Source organism: Rhea americana, unplaced genomic scaffold (assembly GCF_003343005.1).
Source record: "Rhea americana isolate MKP2758 unplaced genomic scaffold, rheAme1 scaffold_144, whole genome shotgun sequence".
Taxonomy (NCBI): Eukaryota; Metazoa; Chordata; class Aves; order Rheiformes; family Rheidae; genus Rhea; species Rhea americana.
In genome coordinates this window covers 970,878-986,733 of record NW_028185528.1, presented here as the reverse complement: position 1 = coordinate 986,733, position 15,856 = coordinate 970,878, and the positions used below count along the sequence as shown (strand labels likewise).

General features: G+C 37.0%; 2 protein-coding genes across 2 annotated transcripts in view; one reads left to right on the top strand and one right to left on the bottom strand.

Moving 5' to 3' along the window:
* The window catches only part of GPSM2 (G protein signaling modulator 2), a 29,861-nt gene extending 26,083 nt beyond the window's left edge, over positions 1–3,778 (top strand). Inside the window, exons 13-15 of the mRNA XM_085299050.1 lie at positions 845–1,007; positions 1,145–1,362; positions 3,122–3,778. Of these exons, the coding sequence (XP_085155176.1) occupies positions 845–1,007; positions 1,145–1,362; positions 3,122–3,286 (546 nt within the window). The 3' untranslated portion in view covers positions 3,287–3,778. The remainder of the gene's footprint in view (positions 1–844; positions 1,008–1,144; positions 1,363–3,121) is intronic.
* Positions 46–15,250, bottom strand: CLCC1 (chloride channel CLIC like 1). Its single transcript, XM_085299051.1, has 11 exons — positions 15,081–15,250; positions 12,749–12,844; positions 11,668–11,775; positions 10,790–11,011; positions 9,405–9,545; positions 8,425–8,518; positions 7,197–7,294; positions 6,966–7,112; positions 6,055–6,348; positions 5,333–5,579; positions 46–989 (listed from the first exon to the last, which is right to left on the bottom strand). Exons 1-10 carry the CDS (start codon positions 15,210–15,212, stop codon positions 5,352–5,354), a joined length of 1,560 nt encoding a protein of 519 aa, XP_085155177.1. The 5' UTR covers positions 15,213–15,250; the 3' UTR covers positions 46–989; positions 5,333–5,351.
* Between the last annotated feature and the right edge of the window lie 606 nt (positions 15,251–15,856).

Sequence of the window (15,856 nt, the reverse complement as noted above, 5' to 3'; positions counted from 1 at the left end):
TTATAGCTTTTAATATGGATACCTGCAGGAATGTGTTTTCCATAATTTTCATCAAACAGATTTTAAGTTTTATTTATTTGTTTACTTAATTTAAACAATGTCACTCACTGAATCGATGTAGAATCTGCCATTTTTACAGATGTTTCATGGAAGATGGTACTTAGAAAAASTTTTTCTACTATTAGAATGTTTTTTCTCCCAGTAGACTTTTTAAAGTTTTAGGAAAGCTGGCACATATACTTTATTTCTAAAATCTCTCTCAGGACGTGTTTTTCTAAACTTACCAAATGCTGTTTTTTTGACACCTACGCCCCTGTCAAGCTTGGCTGAAATTGGCCAGTGGATTTTTTTTTTTTTGATAAAAAATTTTATAGGTCATTGCACTCCTTACAGAAGTCAGTTAAAATTAAAAAGAATTGCATCATTTGATCTGAATGATAGAACCATCTACCTGAGGAGCAACTGAAAACTGTTCACTACTGTTATTTTCTTTCCTCCTTGGCATTTGAGTTTTGGTGCCTTAGTAGCTGAGGAGAAAATTCCTGAGGTAATAATAAGAGTACCTATTCTCTCTGTTTCAGAGAATTAAATGTTTCTAATAGATTTTACCTTTCCAAAATATTTGTTATATTAGCATTTCCCACTACCTTAGGATAAATCTTGATCTTAAAAAAATGGATGACTAAAAAACTAGTGTTTAATAGTTACTCAATCAGATCAATCAGTAGTTACTAATCAGATACTCAAATATAAAACATTGTTGGAATGAAACTGCCAAATTGGCTGTCCTGTTTTTAGGTGCTGTTGAGTTCAAAATACCTACTAACTTTTCTATCCTCTTCAGAAAAACAATCGAGAGACAATGGCAGATGAAGGGTTCTTTGACTTGCTGAGTCGATTCCAGAGTAACAGGATGGATGATCAGCGATGCTTCTTCCAGGAGAAGAACAGATTCTCAGCTGCTTCAGTAGCCACATCCTCTACTCCACCTAAAACAATGAGAAAATGTAATTTTTTTTTTTAACATCTGTATGTGACTTTAGTTCCTCGCAAATACTATTTTAAATTGTATTTGCATGTAAAGTTCCCTACTGTGGTAGGGAATTTATTTCTAGCCTGATGTTCTTTCCTCTTCCTTCCTCAGCCTTTTCCACTTCTGTGGTCTCACCCCACACCGATGAATTTCTAGATCTGCTTGCTAGCTCACAGAGCCGTCGCCTAGATGACCAACGCGCTAGCTTTAGTAATCTACCTGGACTTCGTCTTAATCAACGGAACAGCCAGTCAGTCCTGGGTCACTTAATGGCAAGCAACAACAGAGAACTGGATGATGACTTCTTTGATATACTGATAAAATGCCAGGTAAGACTTAAAAAAAATTCTTAAGATTCTGAGTCTTTCAGGCTTTGATTTGTGTATCCTGCTGTTTAATTTCTTCAAGTAATCTCCTATGTTTATCACATGTTTTAAGATATAAATTGGTTGCTGGGATAGGGATGTAAAGGAAGATCCAAAAATGATTCTTTTAAAGATTTTTTTTCCAAATTATCTAGTCTTTAGCAAGTATAAATTGCAGCCTGTATACCGTGTTTACCACTTAAAATAACAAATGATGAACGGGAGGGATGCTGAAAAGATGAAAACAAGTGAGGTTACTGAAAGGTATAAGTAAAATAATTGTAAAAAGAAAAAAAAAGCATTAAGATCGAACTTGCTAGGTTTCCTGGTGTATCAGATGCCTTCCTAACTTATCAAATGAAACAATTCACTGTTACGTTTTTAGTTTTGATAATGATTATTATTCCTGTTATGGTACACTCAAATAATAGTTTGTAGTAATACAGAAGTGATGTGTCTGATTACCAATTAGAGTATGCTATAACCAAAGACAACTAGGGAGTTGGAATGTTACCTGCTGGGGTGGTAAGGATCTCAAAGTACAAAATTCAGACACAAAGCTTTTCAAAGCTAAGTAGGTTACCTAGGGTGGGGAACAGAACCTGATGTTGAGTTTACAGTGATGGCATTCATCAGTCTGAYGAAACAGCAACTTGTCTGTTTACTGCTCTCAGGCAAAGAATCTCTGGATTCACTCGATAAGATTTTCAGTCTTATCTATAGCAGAGATGTAATGTCTGATGGTGCTTATTGAGATAGGAATAGAAAAATTTAACCCTCTAGCATCTATTACTGATGTTACTGCTTTAAAGAGTAGCAACAAAGTGTTGTTGACCTCTGTATCGGTGTGGTAGAAAATACTGTGTCTTAAAGGTGACTGTTCAAGTCCCATCACTTCTTTGGGTTTGCAGTGTTCACTACACGTTTCTGAGGTGAAKGTGTACTTCTGCAGTGGGCCAGGCATCGGCCTGTTAGTGCCAGAACATACTTGTTCCTAGCTGAAGGGAAGGAGGGATGGTAGATGGCCGCAGTCCACAGCCAAAGCTAGTCTGACAGGCTGGTGCTTGTAAATCTCACTGTGAGGGGGCTGCTTCATGTAGTGCGCACAGAAGCTATCTCAGATGCATTATACAAAGCGGTCTGTAACACTGTGATTAAAATGTACCAGAATCTTCTAAGGAAAAAATTCTCAGTACTGTGTTTCCAAATCTGACAGCAGCATAGCTATTTTTAGTCCCTGAATAATGAAAGAAAAATAAGTGAGAAAGCCTTAATTCTGTAATTTGCAGGACAGCTTCTAAGAAAATAGTAAGAATCCTAATCTAAAGAAAGAACAGAGCTGACTGAGTGATAGTACAGAAAATATGGTTGTCCTCTGACGTATCAGACTAGAAACACAAAGTAGCAATGCTAAAATTCTTCTGGTCACTTAAATATTGCTCCACACTGTTAAGGACAATTAAATGAGGACAGTAATTTCAGACACTGCTGGCAGATGGTTTTGATTGACTGTTTTAGCTACACTTTAGCTACATCTTTAACCTAGTAATTTCATTTCAGAAAGATGGTCTCCCTGCATAGTCAGCTACTTGAAACAAAGCTTACAAATTAAACCCTTGTAATTGTTTTACATCTGAAAACAAGAACTTCCAGTAATTTTTCGCTTTTAATATTCTCTTATATATCATGTAAACATGCAAAGCTTTGCTTGGTTTCTCTGTAGGGTTCTAGACTGGATGATCAAAGATGTGCTCCTCCATCATCTGCAAAAGGACCGACTGTACCAGATGAGGATTTTTTCAGCCTCATTTTACGATCACAAGCTAAGAGAATGGATGAACAAAGAGTGCATTTACCCTCGACTATAAAAGGACCAAATTCTAGCTGAGAAAAGTAACAGGCTGGCTCTGTATAGTAACATTTTATGTATCATTTTTGTTTGCTGGGAAAAAAAAACATGCCTTTAAAAAAAAAAGAAAGCAATTAGTAATTTTGTGTCCTTTTTAATTTTTTTTTGTATAAATAGCCGCATCATCCTCACTGACCTGTAGTTAAAGGTAGAGTTGCTGCTCCTGTTTGTAGTTGGCAGCTACTTTTAGCAGTGTCTGTTGGAATTACTGACTGCTCTATCTCCCTCTTAACTGTCTGTAATCTTTTACCATTAATATGAACTTTCTTCTCCATCAAGGTACTCCTGTTACAGATGTGTGGACTCTACTGGTATCTGTCTAGTGTAAGATCTAAGTTTATATATATTCTTTTTAAGGAAAACTTGATTTTTTCCCCTCTAATTTGTACTTCCCTGGAAAAGGTCCTGTTTTCTTTTATACTTTTTTAAAAATAAAAATAATTGAGAAATAAATAGCCTCAGTACTTAGTCTGTCTTTGTTTCTTCCAAACTGTGTTCCTGCAGTCAGTTTTTATGAAAAAAAAATCACTTTTCAATTAGCTAGTTTTAATTMTGCTTAATTCAAAAATATGCTTTTAAAAGCACGCTTGGCTTATTGTTGTAATATTTAAGTATGATGATTGATGTAGGAAACAATCAGAATAATTTTTTAAGAAGATGTACTTGTTTGTAAATAACAGATGTCAATGCTGTCTCTAGATTATGGTACATTTCCACCACCAAYAGCAGTCCATTCACCTGGGTGTTACCGGGTTACTAGGAGTTTAGCATGGACTGCCACGGACATCAGATAATTCCTGCAGCCGGAGAATTTCAAGTGTTGCAAACAACAAACATATCTATACTTCCTATTATCTGACCCCAGCTACTTTTCCTTCTGTTGATAAGGTGATGTGCTATGCTGGGTTATTTTGGGGAAAAAAAGCTRTAACTTTCAATATCCCCTTGGATAGATACCTATCCTGATGTGGTTTTTAGCCCAGAGATGTGTATGGTTTTTTAAATACGGGTATCTTGAGTTAGAAGTCACTGACTGTAACAGTAGAGGCAGAAAAACTGTTAATTTCAAGAATTTATAAATGACGTGATCTCCATTTTTAAGTGAGCCCCACCCCCCCCATCCCTGAGAAGAATCTAGTTTAGTTTCAAAGTAAAACAGCTTTTCAATAATAGCTAAACAGATAAAGGTTCCACATAATTCAAGCTACTCTACAGTTACTGAAAACTTTACACACATTTTTATAACTTTTTTTTAAAGCATTGAAAATTGATTTTTACTGAAACTTAAACTGTCCTTCATATGCTTATAGAGAAGTGCCAGCATGTTCTTCCAAAACCATGTGCTGTCATCACTGTAGCAAGCTGATCTTTCTTTAGTATCTTTTCTTGAACGTTTGCTATTCCTTGCCCAGCTATGAATTGCCCTAAGAAAACTGGTATAACATCAGTTTCTTATTCCTATGCAAATTATTAAATTATAAGACAATGATTAAGATCTGTCAGAACTAAGCTGACAAGGAGCAATTCTACCTACTTAAGACTGATTTTAAAGAATGTAAAACACAGTGCTGAGACTTTTATATAAAAAAGAGCTGTAATTAGTCTGACTCTATTGCAACACTATTATGTGAACARCAGCAGCTTTGAGCTGTTTTACAATTATTACCTGAGTAGGCTAATGTTTGCTTGATCACAGACTATTAATGTTTCCTCATCATAAAATATCTATCTAGTTTAATCTATTTAGAATGAGCAGTAACATCACTTTGATGTTGTGATGTTTGTATTTAAGTAACATAACCACTTACGTTTATAGTTATCTTTCTTAATAAGGACGTTTATTTTAAGTTCCAAGAACAGTAAAGCAATCATCATGTATACTCAGTCTCTCAGTTTAAAACCTTACAGCTATTCTTCCTATTGCTCTGACCAAAGATGAGTACTCTCAGCTTACTGATGTCCTATCTTCTACATTTGAAAACAAGCAAGCAAGCATGTGACAAATAAAGCTTAGCCAAAACTTACAGCAGAGCTTGGAGATTCCTCAGTSTCCTTCCTTTGATTCACATGACCTGCTCTCTTTCTTGTCTTCAGGTGCTCCCACTGTAGAACTTTCCCCTTCCAGTTTTTTATTAGAATTGCAGTTTTCACCAGCCTCTTGCTCTGCTTTGCCTGTCTGCTGCTTCTGCTGCTCAAGTGCACGCTCTTCAGTAAGGCATTCAGCTGTGATAGTTGCTAGTCTACGAACTTCAGAATCAGTGTTCAATCTATTCTGTAAAAATTAATAATAAGCTATTAATCAAGCAATCAGAAGTGACAGTATCCAGCACTTCAGGAATATCTCAGCTCAAGGGGCAAAACTCCTGATGATATTCTCACTTTAAAGGCTAATTGGCAACTTTTTTTCCTGGGGAAACTGTACATGGAAATAAGCACAATCTGGAATATAAGTCAGTTTTGAATATATTCTGTAGTTCACAGAAGTTGTTTAATTTAAGTAAGTTTTTTACTATATAGTGTTCTAATTAAGAGTGGTAGTTTCCTGCCACTGTTAACCATTGTCTAGTATTTTTCCAGAAGAAAATATGCCTGAAACAATCTACCTGTTGCCCTATAGAATAGTCCWATATACTTCCTTAACCGCTCTCCCCAAGCTTTGGATTAAGCTTGTTTCAACATGTTCTGGTAGATGATGCTCAAGTCTAGTAAATTTAATCCAAGCTCGAAGACCCCCTAGACTAACATACACTGGGTTCTGGTTTGTGAGACTCTTCTACTTGCGTATCTGGATCATTGCTTGCATGGAAAACGTCAAGGCTTTTGCTGCTGTTTCCAGGTCTGATACAGGCATCTCCTCTGTCATAGGGTCCTTTATTTACATGAGGAATCTTCCGTAAAGGATAGTCATCTGAATCCCTCTCACTATATTGCCTAAAGTCTATTTTTTCCTGCTGTCCATCAGGTGGAGGAAGCATTTTCTTCTGAGAGGATGTTAAATATCTTAACATAGACACTGATGATCCTGCACCATAGCAGAAAGCCTGGGGAAAAGGAGGGGGGAAACAAGAGAAAAAAAAAAGGACAAAGACTCAAACATTTGCAGCCTACAGTTTTCACACTAAGTTCAAAGTCATACTGCTGAAAAACACTGAAGGAAAAGCTCAGGTGGTCAGAATGGTTACAGTGAAATTCAAGCTGTCTGCAGTCTGACCGCACTGCAGCAGCTGCCAAACTGTACTTTGTCTTTAGTGTTACAGTAAGGAAGATACTGAGGCTCCTAACTCAATGCTTTCTCATAYAAAGCTCAAATTACATGCATCGCTGTCTAACAACTATAATTACGCAACAGGTAGAAACTGAGCTGGAAATAAACTGTCATACAATCTAGGATCTTAAGCTTTCTTAATATTTTATTCCACATGGGAAGTGTGTAATAAAAATAAAAACTTGCCTATTTTTAATAACAAAATGAACTGTTACTCTAATTGTCAAGAAAAAAATCCCTTGAACTCAGTATATTAGGAGGATTTAATCTGGTCTAACAAATCTGTTCAGTARTACAAATAATACAAATATTGTATGATAATAAATACATTTAATTTACAAAATAATTACTAGTAAAACTGGTATTTAAAATATAAGATAAATGCATACAAACCAGAACAGCTAGAGCCATCATGATTAGTACTGGAACCTGCAGGAACATTGGTATCTCCTTCATGAGTGCTTTGATGAACTCCCCAATGCCTTGTCCTACATGCTTCAAAGGCTCAGTTACAAAGTTGGTGAAAGTAATAGCCAATGCCTAGAAAAAATATAAACAGAAAAATAGTGTTATCACTGATTTAATASAAACATGAACAATCTCATTATATCATCTGGTGTATACCTTTGTTGGTGGAACCAGCAAAATAGGATTTACTAGTAGAGTTTCATAGTACTTCTGGCAGGGATCATCCTGAAATGTCCACTTACTTCGAAGCCATTCTATAGTCAAAGCAAAGACATGTTTTACTGCTTTTTTCATATTTTATAACACAGTAACAAGACAGAAAATAGCATTTCCGTTACGGATGGAACAGAACTCTTCTAGATATGGTTCGAAGCTCAGATTTATTTCTAAAAATCTCAAATTAGGACGGCAGTGTAGCTTATCCAGTCACAAGGAAGCAGAAAGGAAAGGGAAAACAGAAATGAAAGAGAAGGAAAYGAGTTTTTTTCCTCCATGTTCAATCAAAAAAGATCTCTTTAATAGCTGAACTTAGTTCCTAGAAGCCTCAGAAAAAAACTAAGCAAGTCCAGCCTGTGGAAACATTATCGTTTGGCACATTTTCCCCACAGTCACTGAAACAGAAGTAATTGTCAGTGCTACTACTCATATCTCAGGCTGCAAGCTTTTCAAGTAGGCTTAAAAGAATATATATATTTGGCACAGTATTTTAGTTACAAGCAAAAAGTCTTTCTCCTTAACTGAGACTAAGTTACAAACAAATAATTTATGACTGAAGTATTTCTGCAATTTGATTTTTGTAGAGTCAAACTTGAAATTTCACAAAATACAGCAACAACAACCAATAAATTCCAGTGGAAAGGCAGTAACAGGTACTCATAGGAGTTTCCACCATTAATCTTCCTGATATGATACTCTATGGGCTAATAAAAAAATATTCAACCATCTCCATAAAATAACAGAACTAGGTGAACAGTTACTGACCAGATTTCTGAAGCCTACGTATTCACGTTTGGAAGATGAGAAAATCTTTTTCTTGAGTTCTGCCTTCCTCTCTTTAATAAACTGTGCACTGAATGGTATTGAAGGCGAGTAGGGGGAACACTCATGGGATGAGAAAAGACAGTATGTTAAGTAGTAAGGACGAAAAGTAACCCCACGGCATGCTCTAAACATCATTTTGGTGGATCATCTCTCCTTCAAAGGCCTAGAAAGGAAATACCTGTAGAATGGAAAGACAATCTAACCTCATATATTACTAAGGAGATGGTTCAATACACTTACTATTTATGAAGAAATTATTTATGGGATGTTACTACTGACTTGGCAAGTTTTGAAGGTATTGCAGTCTTAAAAACTACTGCAAAATAATGAAACAAATATTTACCAATGAGACTTCCACTCCAGTCCACCTTCTCAGCACAGACATCATCAAACTGCCCCACTTTGGCAACTTCCGCCTGATGTTGTGCAAAGGCCACCTGCAGAAGAATCAGAATTACTTGTAAAAAACAGAGGTAGAGCTGCTGTCATCTGTAAGACTTTCTAAAATTTATTACAAATCTGAAAAAGCAGATCTCCACAGGCTGAACATATTATGAAGTTTCTGACTGTGAGGAAGGCAGTCTTCTGGTGGATTGAGAACTGGCTGAAAGGCAGAGCTCAGAGGGTTGTCATCAGTGGTGTGGAGTCTAGTTGGAGGCCTATGGCTAGTGGTGTCCCCCAGGACTCTGTACTGGGTCCCATCCTGTTCAACTTCTTCATCAATGACCTGGATGAGGGTACTGAGTGCCTCCTCAGCAAGTTTCCACTATTCCTGGTCTGTTAAATCAAGTGTTGCAATGTTCTGAAGAACTGCAATTAAGTTCTGATGACAAGATGTGAGGACCTAGATTTTGTGTCTGGACTATGACCTAAAGGGATAAATTCCTCCTCATTAAAACCAATACCATTCTACAGTCAGCTACTTTATGACCATTAACGAAGCATTTATCTCTGGTACATCAACAATTAAATATACTTTCAGCTAGTGAATCTTTGAAGAAATAGAACACAAAAAATCAGCATTTTTTTCCAGAAGACTTTTCTAACAAGCTGCTTTAGTCAGAGTTTATGTTTCTGCAGTTCTGAAGTTGCAGTTCTACTGCTTTGAGTGTTGTGCACCTCTGCAGCAAGACAGAAGTTGGCAGGGTTTCTTTTGTTGTTTTTTAAACCTAATAAACCTGTCAACCGCAAAATAAAACTGTCAACCCTTTATTTACTTTGAAATCAATTATTGTTTTATATAAACTAAACAAGGAAAAACAAATCTCTGATAACTGTAAAAATGTTACACCTAAAGCAGGTTAGGATTTTGGACCAACTTACCTTATACAAGTAAAGCCAGTTCCATGCAAAACTGATCAGAAAACTGATTAATAAAACACGCTTTAGCTGAGTAACCCAATGAATACGTGTCCAGAGCTCAGTGGCTATGATAATTACAATGCACACTAAACATAAGAGGATCTGAAAAAAAAAAAGCAAGAAGAAATATGATCCRGATTTGAAATTTCCCAGGCTTACTGCAGGGACACATAAAGGGACTTCCAGTTTTTGCTTTTACTAGGTTCATTTATAAAAAACAGTTGAGAGACTTTTTCCTTGTTTTTACAGCACATCTGCTACAGTATATTTTTTTAAAAAAGGGGGGGGGGGGCAGAAAAAATTCATAGTATTACCAGTGGTCATTCCTATCACAAACTGATATTACAAATGCTGACTTCTTTGTTGGGATATTTAATTCTTTCTTTCTTATGACATTTGTCACATTACCTACCAAACTTAAAAATTAAAGAATTTTAATCATTCCATGCTGTAGAAGCAGAATGCCTGGTATGAAATATAGAACCAATGCTGCCAGTGCCTGGTTAAGAGAAAAAAACACAGTTTAAGTAATAGCAGCAAGATCCTAGGGAAGCACTTTACAGTCTTCTTCCGTGTACAGACCCCTAGCAGCAAAGTTAAACTACCGATAACAGGTTTGGTTTCCATGGACTGCTAGAAACTACACAGGCTACTTTCAAGACCCTTTTAGCTAAAATATCTAGGCATATTCTGAATTTTCAAGATTTATTTGGAGAGTTTCAGCATATTATAGATCCTCAGTTTAAAACTATTTAAAGCCTTTGTAATTCTGTTTTAGAGAAGTATGATTTCTCATACATGCTCATGCTCTCTTCTTTCAAGCATTACACAAAAACAAAATTTTCAACAAAATGCATGAATAGATCTAACCTATAAAATCTAAGGCCTCAAATATATACTTGTTTCAGTACGAATATATATTCCAGTTCCTGCTGAAATCAACAGCTCCAACATCTATTTGAACAAGAGACAAATCTGGAAAATTGACAGTTGTACTGTTAAGTGATCAGAAAATAGTCTAATGGATCACGTAACATACAAAAAGGAAGAAAAATGAAACAAAAAACAGTAAGCATACTAGATATCCACAAAAAAATAAAGTTATAAGAAGAAAAGACTGCCCCAAGAAGAAACAAGTTTTAATTTTTTCTTCAAGTGAATATATCACCTCCACCCTCAGGGATCAAGAAACACCAGTAGCGACTCCCTGTAAGCATGATTGGAAGAACTATTTTATATGTGCAGTTAAGATGGTAACGCTTACTGGCTAAACTTGCACAAAGAAACTAGAGAAAACGGTAATCTTAAAAAGAACATCAACAAAGCCCCACACCTCTCTCTCTTACCATAAACATATTATATGGATCAATTCCAAAAGTGTCTTCAAATCTCCAATGCCAAGCTTTATAATCATGGTGCTTAAAATTGATCAAAATATCACTAAGCGCATCATCCACAGCACCCGACCGCCAAGTATCCTCATTGAGAAACCTGAGGATCTCCAAATACGTTTGTTTTGTAAGGATGATCTCAGCATCATAATGCACTCTATCTGTGTTCTCCTTGGGCTGAAAGCAAAACAAAACAATGGTTAAAAGCTGCCTATTTGGAAATAGATGCACATAAGAAATTCTGTATCTCTAGCCAAAATCCTGATTATACACCCTGATTATTTACCAACATCTTTTTTTGTGACCAGGCTGCAGGATAAAGGCCATGGTAAGGGAAGCACACTACAGCTCTGTCATCTTTTCTGAACAGAAAAAAAAAATCTCTAAAAGATATTATAATGAAGTAAGTAACAAGGCGATTCTTTTATGTCAACTGCAGTAAACTCCTACTTTTGGACAAGTGAAAGGTCTAAAAACAAAACAAAAAATCTGACTCTTACAAACTTAATAACCATTAACATGAGTTGAACAGAGTATTACTATAGCTGCATCCTATCAATGGATATTTAAACATGTATTCTGAACTCCAATAATTTTCTTTTGGATGATTTACAGAGCAGGTGGCAACTGTGCCCCTGAACAAATTCTAGTAACTCTTTAATAGTAAAACTGGACGCACATGCTTGTGTATCATTTTTTTCGTTACAATTCAATTCCTTTCGTTTTAATTTAGAGTAGGCCAGAATAATTAATCAATACTTAATAACAGTGAAAAATACATAAAGTAGTAATTTGAATACTAATTCATTTTTAATCAGTCTTCAAATACTTACAAGACCAAGTTTTCCAGCTTCATTTAAAATCTTATTCAAGTATCGCTTAAAAATATAAAAGCTGCGGCTTTCATGTGATACGGTATTCTTCTTCTCACATTCTTCAACCTGCAATGTAAATACACTTAGTTTATTTACATGTTGCTCAAATCAGCTGGTTTGAAAGAAAAAAATACCAATGTGTTTAACAAATGATTACTAGAGGTTTATTTCTGTAGTTCAGCAATTATCTTGGGATTAACACATCAGAAAAAAAAACACACACAGTACCTGAAAAGTAAGTTTTTTTTTTTTTTTTTTTTTATTTTTTTTTTTTTTTTTTCATTTTATTTCATTACTTTTCACAGGACTGGCCACTACGGAAGATTTCGGATGTGTAAATGAAGTAGTCTGCGCACTAACCTCAGTAGGACTAGAACTAAAGATCTAGATCTCCTTAAAATTTAAGTTTACAACAGAAAAAAAATGAAAAAAAAACCCTAAGCAACTAAAATGACGTTAAAACTACATTTCATGCTAGGTGTCCAAAAGGCTGAGGAAAGTAGGAGTCCTCRTAGCTACATAAGCTTCACTGCATCTTTCCAACCTCAAATAAAGAAGCAGTGTGGATCTCACAGTAGCTTCTGAGCGCTGCCCAGTGGGCTTCACTGCTACATGAAATCCTGATACACTACGGTCCTGCCACAGATATACTTTTACTCCCAACCCAYTCCTTTCAAATCTAACAGATTTGAACAATTTGAGTGGATGATCAGTTTTCTTAGCTTTTGCTGGATGGAGTAACACAACATTTAAATTGCCAACACTGAACAGAAAAATGCAACTCCTACCGAATTCTGTTACACTAATACAGTGTTTGAAGAAAGAGAACTTGCCAAAGCTAACAGCAACTTAGAACTGAGTTCAAATCCCTTTCAGTCTCCCCTGTGAAGTTACATAAAGAGGTTCCTCTACGTAATGCACGGTCTCTCATAAACTATACTAGCAATCCACCTCCTCTACACTATCCATTGACTCTGTATAATCAGAAAGCACAAGCCACAGAAAAGGTGGAAAAATATTCTTAAGTTACGTAACAAACCTTTTGTCGCAAGGCATCTACCTCTCTGGAGCAACCTGGTAAGTTTTCAGTACCGACTGTATCCATAGTCATAGCCTCAGAATCACGATAGCTTACCTAAAATTATGTAAAAGAAACATGTTTTTAAAATCAAGTTGTACATAAAAATTTGATCAATATACCTGGTTATATTTTTACAGTCAGGTCATTTAAAAGGAGGTAAAAACTGAGTGCTGGTCTTTGCTAATATTCACTCTAAGTTATTCCAATTGCCTCTCTGTTATTTTAGGCTCCAAGTTGATGACGGTTTTAAGCTCATCTAAATCTATGCTCTCAAAGAGTGAGGTTTCACCCTTTCCTTCCCAATCTGCTCTTCCCCTGCTGTGAGGGGAAGCGATTGCGTGAGCCACACACGCAGTGCATCAGAGTAGATAACTGGACTGGCTMAAAACTGACTCGGCAAGGAACCGGTCAGTTTTCAGTCAGGTAAGTTTCTCCACCCAGCTGACCACACAGCTGGACAGACTGAACATAAACACAAAAGCATGCTCTTGGTTGCCTGCCTTTTCTTTCATGTTTCCTCTTCACTCAGACAAAACCTCCCATTTTGTCCTCTACAAATTGTTCAGCTGCAGTTTCAGCGGTGCTTCTACACCAACAGGTATGCACACGGAGGACTCTCCAAAAGAAAGTACAACTTTTCAGAAATCAGTGAACTCATGCTAATTTGGAGTTTTATTTTGAGGGTTATGCTGGCCCACACAGCCTGTCTGCCTAGTATCTCTCATTACAGAGCAGAAGAGAAATCTTAGAAAGGATTAATCCAGAACAGTCTTTCTTTTCCTCTAAGATGCAACTCTATTCTCACTGGAGGCAATAATAAAACTCCTAAAATTTTTGATAAAAGCAGATCYGACAAAGATATCAATAGTCTAAAAAGAATCCTCAAGGTATATATCTAGGGCTAAAAGCCCTCCTTCATTAAATATGACTACTGGCTGACTGATTACAATTATCTGATTACAGTAACTATTGGTAAAACATTTGTATTACTTACAGACCAAACAGAGATAGAGTCAACAGAGGAGTACGTAACACACTAATACCTTGTTCCCTCAAGCTCCTGAAGCTTGGGTAGCAAGTTTAAAGCCTCCAAAGCTTGCTGCTGAATTTTACGGATGCTAATGAGTATCAGGAGGTTGACTTGGGGCAGGRAGAGGAGGAACACAGTGGAGAAATGATGCAGTTTGCATGTTCGCATTTAAGTTCCAGAAAATGAGTTTCTAAAATATGTAAAAATTTACTATTCAAGACTGCAAAACCAAACTTGAGAGCTGAAAAATGCCTGTGCAGCAATAGTTCACAGTGCCATATACTGACACATATCATGGTATAAATAATATGTCTCTCATTTTTTAAAAAATATATATTTATGTATTTTTATACATTTATATATGTGTGTGTATATATATATATATATATATATATATAAATATCAGACAGCCCACCCCTCAAATGAGGCAGTCAATTCACTTTGTTAAAACTAACTTTTCAGTATTTCATGTTCTTCTCAACGTTCATGAATAATTGAAAGCACAGCATTCAATCATTCTTCTGAACTTTCTTTGGAGAACTCCAATGCCCAGCACRACCCTATCAGTACTCACACACACCATGTTCGTTCGCAATGCTCTCTCAACCACTGAACTGGGTTTGTTCCATATTACTGGGGAACTGGATAATTCAAGCCAAAAGTAACCATTAATTTGAACATCCCAACTTYTATCAGGCAGGAATTTAACTTTCAAAGTATTTAGCAACATGAGAAATTAGCAACAGCTGGTTYACCCAGCACTTCTGCCCAGGGAAACAGCTGTGGAGCCACCACCAGTCAAGAACCACTTGTGAGAAGCTAAAAAGCAGGGCTCCTGTGACTTACAAGTGTGAAATAGAAACTTCTTAGTAAAAAGCAGTAAGCTAATTATCTACAATAACATAGTTCACCATTAAGGCAGCTGAATTCTTTCTCTCCCAGTTCTCTGCTTAATTTAACTCATGCTCACCTACGTGACATCGGCACTATACAAACAGCTAACAAATAACAGCACCCTTTACTACCCAAGTCAGYGCTTTGTAAGGCACAGAGTAAGAAAGCTGTATTTTCTCTTTCAATTTTTAACAAAAAACATACTCTTGTAAAGTTGCATCATAATCAGTAAACATAGAAGAATTATAAGATAAAAAGCCCATAAATCTACCATTTTCTAACTTCACAATTTTAAGGGCAGTTTTTTAACAGGTTTTAGCAGGAGGATTACATGGAGAGAGAAAAACATGCACGTGCTTTTTCCACCTTGTAAGGCCTTCTCATCGTTCCTGAGGCCGCATCGTAATTGAGCATATCTGTGGGGTCAATCCACTCATCATCTTGCGCTTCGCCACTTGCCATCAGCAAAGCTGCCCACAGTACCAGGGCAAGCAGCATCCTGTATCACTGAGTACAACAACGCAGGGTCAACGCAGGGTCAACGCAGGATGAAGAGGGCTGCATGAAAACTGAAACAATCTTAGAACACGAAACAAGTATTTCCCAATGTTGTTTAAAACCCAGCACTCCGTAAAACAGCCTAATCTTGTTTCAACTTCTTCCAAATAAAATGCTGGTAAGAGCAAGCAACGTTTAAACAGCATTGACTAGCTAGGCTATTCTAACTAACTAGAATTAGTAGCAGAGATACTACCTGAACACAGTTACAAGYATGATAAAACAGCCCAGAATTCCCCTAGACTTCAAGATAAGGCAATGCAGTATGACTACAGCAATCCATCTGGCAAATCCCGTAGAGGATGACGAAATGTTGCTGCCTTCACTGCGGTGATCTCAGCAGCGCACGTGTTAAGTATACCAGCTCTGCTCCTGCAAACGCCGGATCGCGCTCCGGGTTCGGCCCGGTTTTCGCCGGCCGCGCTGCCCCTCGGAGGGACCCCGAGCACGCCGAGCCCCAGCTCCGACGCCTCCTGCCCAGCYGGACGCCGCCGCGTCCCGCGCCTGCTCAGGCTGCGAGAAACCGCTTCTTTGTTCACTTGGGCCCTCCAAACCACGCAGCGCTACTGCGGCTCTGAAAGAAG